The sequence below is a fragment of the Lytechinus pictus genome, chromosome 11 (assembly GCF_037042905.1).
Source record: "Lytechinus pictus isolate F3 Inbred chromosome 11, Lp3.0, whole genome shotgun sequence".
Classification (NCBI taxonomy): Eukaryota; Metazoa; Echinodermata; class Echinoidea; order Temnopleuroida; family Toxopneustidae; genus Lytechinus; species Lytechinus pictus.
Genome location: NC_087255.1, coordinates 19,341,774 through 19,349,964, shown reverse-complemented (window position 1 = coordinate 19,349,964; position 8,191 = coordinate 19,341,774). Strand labels below are relative to the sequence as shown.

Genomic DNA, 8,191 nt, shown 5'->3' with positions numbered 1-8,191 from the left:
AATTGTCAGCACTGACAACATAGTCAGTGCCGACAACTTTTATGAAACACCCCCTGCTTTCATTATATTTTCGGATATCCGCGTTGGTAAGCGATACATCCGCCACCTCTCTCTCTCTCTCTCACTCTATCTTACTTACCCCCCCCCCCCCCTCCCTCTCTCCCTTACCGTTTCTCTATATATTTGTCTTTCTAGAATTTATCTATCTTGCCCTTCCTCGCCCTCTCCCTAACTCTCAGTCTTTTCTTTCCCCACTTTCCTTAAAGCTCAATCCCTCCCCCTCACCCTTTCTCTTCTCCCCCCCCCCCTCTCTCTCTCTCTCTATCTATCTATTTCACTTTCTTAAACTCTTTCTCTACCTCTCTTCCTCTATGCCATTCAATCCACATCTACAGAGTACCTGTATATCCATGGAGTAGTAGCTCCATACTCTATTTATCTTACTTCACAGGGTCCCTCCGCACCCGTGTCTATTTCTGTTCATATTTTAGTTTTACGTTGATTTTTAAGGGCATAGTGTGCATTTGGTTTTGTTGGACAGAACAAAGAAATAATAAAAAGAGATAATTTGTTCTTTTCAAGAATGAAATTGTCATTCGTATTATTTCCAATACCATAATAAAGCATGTTAAGAAAATATGTTTTCTACTAAGCTCAATCTAATGTGTATTAAAAGTTGCAACATGCTGGTATCATAAATCCGAACCCTTTTAGTGTTAAACCTTTGGCGAACTTTTTCGCACCTCTTATGACGTCGCTCAAACTTTCTCCCTGTATTTCAAGTTCAGAGGAAGCCGGGAAACAATCACTGATAAGACTCATTTCCATATATTTCAACGAAAAACTATAGTTACCATTTCACTTTACATTAGTTCTCCTAAATCATAACAAAGGTCCGGATACCGGATACGTCCTTTAAATGACCGTGACACGAAATTTTACACCCGAAACAACATCAGCGGTATGCTTCCCCGCTGTTAAACTTGCTATCTTACACCTAGACTAGTTTTAATTCCGCCCTAAAATTGAGCATGGTTTAACTGGGAAGTCACCAGTCAGTAAAGTTGCTTTAAAAGTAATAAATTGCATAAAAACGGATAATTTTTGTGGGTTTTCGGCAGTCAACCTGGTCAGCTAGAAAGGCCTGGTGGTTGAGAGAGATGACGACCATGATGATGATGGCGTCGATGACATCGTGGAGTGTCCTCTTCTTCTGGTGTTTCGTGGTCAACGTGATCTCTGTCGTGCCTACTGTGAGCGCACTGTCCGATCCAAGTATACAAGGTGAGCTAAACTAGATATTGTCAAATTGCCATGACCGTAGCCTAAACACCCGTAAGATATCAAGGCATATAAAGTACTAAATCTGTGATATAGTGGTTAGAAAAACCTATCGGTGGTAGTTGTCCAAGAACTTCATTAGATCGGGGGGTGGGGTGACGAGTTGGTCGAAGCTGTTAACTCGAGTGTCAGCAAGTAAAATGGCAGTGCTCCATAACTCAACGTAATCTAAATAATTTATAACGAAAACGCCCCCGAAGGGCCAATTCCTATTGGTCAATTTACGTGACATAGAATAACATTACTAACATACGAGAGTGGCGTGATTTTGAAATAACATCTTTAGACTTCTGCCCCGAAATATTTTCTTAAATATAATTTTAAAAAACCCACCTAAAAATTATTTGCTTAGAAAATATCGGACGGTATACGTACTTTTGCTTCATTATGTTTAAGTCGTGTTCACACGGTATCAAATGAAATAGGATTTAGTCCGATCTGTAATTTTCTGATTACAATGATTGTCACTACAACATGACGTGTCCATACAACATCTATTTATGCGCTAATCACCAGTATGTAGGTATCCATGATAGCACGGTGTGGTGGCTATCCGATTGGACGTGTCCCTCTTCGAATTTCGAGATATAAAGCAGCCTTTCTGTAGGTCAATTATATTGAGGAAACCTCCGCATAAATGTATATACATATTTTTTTATTCGTAATTGCAAATGACAAACATAAGTTTTCGATGGTATCATCGTGGTATCTTTCGGAATGCTGCTCATAACCGTTACGCAGGCTTTCACTTATATTACTTTAAAGTTTGTATTTGATTTTAAAAAGAAATGAATAGAGAGTAATTATAATTCTATTTCACCGAGATAAAAATATTCCAATGATTAATAAATATTGGACGATTCCAGGGCCCCGTCTTACAAAGAGTTACGATTGATCCAATCAATCGTAACTCTATGGAAATCCATCAGTGTCATAATTTCTTCTACAGGAAATTTGCACAATGTCCTTTGTAAACAAAGAGAAGCACAGTGAATTTTCAAGAAAACAATGAATGCATGAATATACATCGTAGATGAAAAATATTTTGAACAAACATAAGTAATAGATGTTGGCGTTGCTGGCTGTCTATAGTTGTGATTGATCGGATCAATCGCAACTCTTTGTAAGATGGGGCCCAGATATCACCGAAAATTCCATTGTTAGGGTAGGGGCAAAGTACATTATAAATATTGATCCTTTTATCATGACATATTTATAAACACTTTATTGAGTCGATTGTCAGCTTTATGTGAACCGAAATACTGCAAGTTGCATTCGGTTCCTCTCCAGTCTGTGGCGGATCTCCTTTCAGGGGTGGGGTGAAAAGGGCAACAGTAAAATAAGGAATTAGAAAAATAAAAAAGACAAGAGCAAGTGAAGGTTTAATCTGAAGAACAACCAAAACGGCTAACGACGTAAAAAGTTGGATGGGGTGTGGTTTAAACGCTAAAGACGCGAAGACAGATGTTACAATTGTAGCAGTATCCCCGTGCGCATTTGAGTAAGATACGCCAATACCTCCAGGGTTTCGTTCCTCCATTTTTTTCAGAACGTGCTATCTAATTATAACTAAACTACACCTTTATTACAGACAGTGCTTAATAGCCCATCATAAAAATATGTTATATGCACTGGTTAGCAATTGAATTTCTATTTCCTGTTTTTTTTTGGTGTTTTTTTTCGCAGATGATGTCCGTTTTCAGCATCAGTTTCAAACAAAGGGTCGTAGATTTGCATTTGCTTTCATTGACAACGGTCTAAAGCAACATATAGATTTGGATCAAGGGCCGAAGCTGACCATTACTGCACTTCCAGGAGGTCCACAAAGCATACGGGTCAACGTATCCATGCCTCTTCTGGGGTTCTTTGAATCGGTGTCTATTGTCGCCGGGTCACAGGTCAATGTCCAGCTTCCTCTATCTGCCATAGCCCACGGAATAGGATTGCATGACAATGGTGTCCAAGTCGAAGCCAGTGAGGACGTAATCGTCTATGGGATCGCAGAGGAGGGCCGTCACGCGAAAACCGAAGGGTTCCTGGCGCTTCCTGTGCCTGATTCAACCTCAACCGGAAGTGATTACACTGTTGTGGCGCTAGAGCAAAAGAAGGATAATGCAAGAAGGCATTCGACGTTTGCTGTTGTTGCAGTTGAAGCATGTTCGGTTACCGTTGATGCAGTTGCAACAATAACATATGGGAACGTGACCTACCAACCTAGGGAAACACTCAACGTAACCTTGGAGCCATACCAAGTCCTACAGATAAAGAGTTCGAGTGATCTAACGGGAACAAGGGTTCATTCAACGTCGCCTGTTGGATTCATGTCTGGTGTTGACTGTGGCACGATGAAGCTAAGGAAGAAAGTTAAAAGCAGTTGTGGGCACTTGGTGGAACAGCTTCCACGCAAGAAAGATTGGGGACAACATTTCATTTATCGAACCCTCAATGGCGGACCGAGCACACGTCGAAGCAGAGACCAGACCGAACCGGTTGACGACGTCATAACCAGGATCAAGATCATACCAGCTGAGGACGACACCCATATCGTGTACGGTACGGATAAGGAACGTGTAGGTAACGATCCCGACTTTGTGATTTCCGGTAGCGAAACCATTCACATCACCGCTACGAAACCAGTCCTGGTAGTAGCATTCGTTCTTTACCACGGTGCGTGTGAACGATGCAAGAAGATATCCCCTACCATGGTGACTATTCCACCGTTGGCTCAACCTGCTAATGGTGTCATCTTCAGCACCGTAAACGCAACGGAAAGAAGAGGCAACGCGGAGATATCTCATCTTCTCAGTGTCATATACGATTGCGCATGTTTCAGACGTCTGACCTGGGAAAATCCTGGTCAGACCGAAGTGGTCTCGGAGGGTTTCGCAGCCATCACTGATCAGGTGTGCTGGAATCAGTTCCGGGTGACACCGGGACGCTATCATTTGACCGCGACTCCAGATCAAACTTCGTCGGCTTGCTTCCTATCTGCCTTCTTGTTTGGGCATGGGACGAACGGGGGATATGGTTTTCCTCTTGGACTTGACAGGTCAAGAAGTGAGTTTTCTTAAATCATCAGTGATTTTACCTTAAAGCACTATTTGAAAAATCACTTACCCGATTCAATAATTTGTATATGATTGTGAGAATTGCAGGTTTTGTAACGATTTGTTACGTATCACAATTGATAGGACGGCATGTAAACCAAGGGTTGATTCCTCTGTCTTGACATATTTGCCATCGTTATCGTAGTACGGGTTACATTACTGAAGTAATAATTAAAATTATTCATTTTTTTACAGTGTGAATAAAAGAAAACAGATACAATCCCCTTTAGGTCACTATTACAACTGTTGCTCACAAATGTGGAAAACATACTGTTATACCTCAAAATACTCCATCGATCGATTATTCTGATTGTGTTTATTCCTGGTATTGATAAATTTAAATTTCGAGGATGGCCACTGAAACATTATTCAACTAAATGCTATCAAGGTTATTATGGAGGTTATTAAGGATGATTATTTTGCAGTGTTGGAATCGCGATAGGTTTTGTTCAATGGGGCCCGATGACCCCCTTCCTGATTTATATTATTATCGTTGAACTAGAATTTATCCAATTGGATCTCTTTCATTTATTATACCATCTACAGATACACGTCCAGCTGAGAGAACTTTTCCAACTTCTGCAGTCGGAAGTGAGTTTTTCGTTGCCTTTGCTGCCTATTTCAGAGGGAACCGAAGAGGCCCAAAGCTGTTCATTCACCGTGCTTCTTCTGCAGATGATGACAGACCAATCCGCGGTCAAATCGACGCGGGCTCGTACTCTTTCAGTTTTGTCATCCCCGTCGGCACACCAAGCATCGAGATTGAGCTGCTAACCACTGTTGTCCTTTACGATACCCGTTCTGAGTCCGCACACCCCGTGGAAGTGAGAACGCAAGGCCAGGTCTTGGTGTATGGACTTAACGATGCATTCAGCGATGAACGGTCCGATGCATTCCTCGCTCTCCCGACCCCAATGATGGGGCAACAATATCGTCTTGTCACGTCATATGAAAATACAATCTTCGTTATCATCGGCATCTACGATGATACTTTCGTCAACCTGGACTTGAAAGGGAGCCTATGGTTCAGGAATCATGTTCATTATGGTGGCACACGCGCGGGTTTCAAGATCAGACGTCACCAGGCACTTTTCTTTATGTCCGTTGAACACCAAACAGGAACCCACGTTGTTGCAAGTAAGCCAATATCTGTCTTGTCGGGTGCCACTTGCGGGCATTCTTATTACCCTGACAATCACGACGAAAACGACTCACGTTGCGGACATAAGCTTGAGCATCTACCCCCTGTAGAACGATGGGGACGTCGTTTTGTTGCATCAGCTTGGCGGGGTTACGGCGGTGGGGAGGTGACGACCTATGTGATGGCTTCCAGTAAGCACACGAAGCTCAGAATCGATAACGGTGAGGACGAGGTTCAGATCCCACCAGGTCACACATACAGGCTCTACCAGGGTGGTACAAGAAGTACGCACACTCTCATCACTTCAAATCAGCCCGTTTTAGTCTACCAAGTTCCGAACTCACGCAATCTCACTCACAGCTCAGGCTACTCGCTTCCCAGTTTGACGATTGTTCCAAGCGTAGATGAACCCGCCGAGCACGACCAATCCCTGCGCAGGTCTATCCCATTGCCCGTCTTTAATCTCCGACGTCGAAACACAACCACCAGCTTTGCCAACGTCGTTGCTCCATGTGCAGCAACATCGAACATCACTCTGAATGGTCATCACCTGGAACCTTCTGAATGGTCCGGACCAATTGCGCAGTCAGACTTGTGCGTCATGCGGAAGCAGCTACAAGGTGATGACAACAGTTTAGACGCAGGTGGTGCCAAGGTATCCGTGGTGCTCTATGGCTTCTCCCCCGCTTCTGGTTATTCATGTCCTGGAAATATGTGAGTGCATCATTCTAGGCCTTCTTACGAAGATTTCGGATTGACCCCCATCAATCGCAATCATGAAAACCCATCGACACCATCATCTAGGATGCATAATTATAACCGTTGAAAAATGTTCTCTCAATGTGTCGAACACTCCTTCATGCTTACCAATCAGTCGACATTTTTGTTAATAAAGCGACAGCGCGAATACCTCGATTATTGATAGCTTGCCAAAATTGAGATCGATTGGGTCAAATGCAGCTCTTTGGAAGAAAAAAACCCAGAGGCGGGTGTCCACAAAGAGTTTAAAGGCCACCGCACACCTTACGACTGGTCCACGGTCCGATTTTGGAACAAAACGCATTTTGCTGATTTTCTAAGAATGTGAATGAAAAGTATCTACTGTTGGAATAGTAACATAACATTTTTTTAATGATTGCAAGCCTTTATTTTAGAGCAAAGGCTAAATAAGTTTTGAAACTTAGCCAATCGTACAATTGCTATGACGTCATTACGACAAGATATTCAATTCGCTTTTACTCTTATAAGGATGATACTATGATTAGCATAATTACCTATTTGAACATAGGTATTAGTACGATGATTTAGAGCACTACACGATGAGATTTGGCCAATACAGTGATGCCTTCTATACCGCGCTCAAATTCAAGTGCAATAGACTTTATGCAAGTCTATTTTCGGTCCCTAATACCTTGGTCACATTTGCTCTACGGCGGCCGTACGGCGAGTCGAAAACAGCCGTTTTATTAATTTTGATTCAAACAACCTAAATGTAGTTGGACAAAAAATGTTAAAACGGCTGTTTTCGACTCGCCGTACGGCCGCCGTAGAACAAATGTGACCATGGTATTAATTAGTCATAAATCTTGAAAGTAATTGCGAATATCGCGTTTGATTGTTAATCTTGAAACAAGGAGAGTAGTCTGATTTGCTACAGTTAAAATTGATCTATCAGTTTCAAAATCGCAACACAATATTTGCATTTGATTGCAAATATTTTCTAGCAACACCCCCTAAATAAGTCACACTTAACTCTTTGGAAAGACCCCCGGAGTATTTTACTAACACAGACATTGACTTGTTACTAGTTGATAATGATATTTAGCAGATAGGCCCTAGGTTAGTAGGTTTCATTTAGAAAATTATTATCAACAAAGACGGTGAGCTTCAACCAGAATCAGCATGGTAAGAAAAGGACAAAACATGAGTTGTTTGAAAAGCGTATAGGTCCATCGTGTCCATGAAGCTACATCGGCGAAAGGATTGTGGGGTATCGCTTTTGATTTTTTTTTCGGAATGTCTTTTCAAAGACGATCGATTCGTCGCGATACGCTTGTTCACACTCACCACCTTTATTGTTTTTGTAGTTGATCACATCACCATGTACATGCTTATAATTCACGCATATGCCCAATTTCTTATGAAGCAAGAAACAAATTTGTCAAGTAATGCAATTCTGCACATGGCCCTGGGAAGCAGGGATGCTGAAGCACCCCTCAAGGTTTTCCAGGGGGTGTTGCGTATGTTATTTACCATAGGCAGTATCCCCTTGGAAATCGGGTTGACAAGCCCCAAAAAAGGTTATAGCTCCCAAATGACGGAGATTTTAGGAGCACTAGCTTTATCTTTTTAGGGGGGTTGCATTTCAAAAAAATTCTCACTAAAATCCCCTTTATCTTGGAGTGAAACCTTTTTCTGGACAAATTTCCCAACACCCCCTATTTAAAAATCGTTCCCAGGGCCCTGAATCTGCATAAACTTTTTTGTATGAAATATAATTTGTCAGAAACCTGTCCCTTTGAGCCCCTTCACATTATGCAGAATTGACTCTTGTAAAAGTTGCTGGATCGAGGATGAAATATATAAAATAAGTAGTTCTAAC

The 8,191-nt window shown here is 41.9% G+C and overlaps 1 protein-coding gene across 1 annotated transcript; it reads left to right on the top strand.

Annotated features, from left to right (window-relative positions):
* Positions 1-1,031: 1,031 nt before the first annotated feature.
* Positions 1,032-8,191, top strand: LOC129270936 (uncharacterized). The gene is made up of 3 exons (XM_054908277.2): positions 1,032-1,284; positions 3,028-4,398; positions 4,995-8,191. The coding sequence occupies exons 1-3, from the start codon at positions 1,161-1,163 to the stop codon at positions 6,305-6,307; spliced, it is 2,808 nt and encodes a 935-aa protein (XP_054764252.2). The 5' UTR covers positions 1,032-1,160; the 3' UTR covers positions 6,308-8,191.

Excerpts from the sequence above, each read along its gene's own strand:
- LOC129270936 (XM_054908277.2), top strand. The coding sequence starts at position 1,161 with ATGACGACCATGATGATGATGGCGTCGATGACATCGTGGAGTGTCCTC. Across the intron at positions 1,285-3,027 it reads GTCCGATCCAAGTATACAAG|ATGATGTCCGTTTTCAGCAT; the intron begins GTGAGCTAAACT and ends TTTTTTTCGCAG. Across the intron at positions 4,399-4,994 it reads TGGACTTGACAGGTCAAGAA|ATACACGTCCAGCTGAGAGA; the intron begins GTGAGTTTTCTT and ends TACCATCTACAG.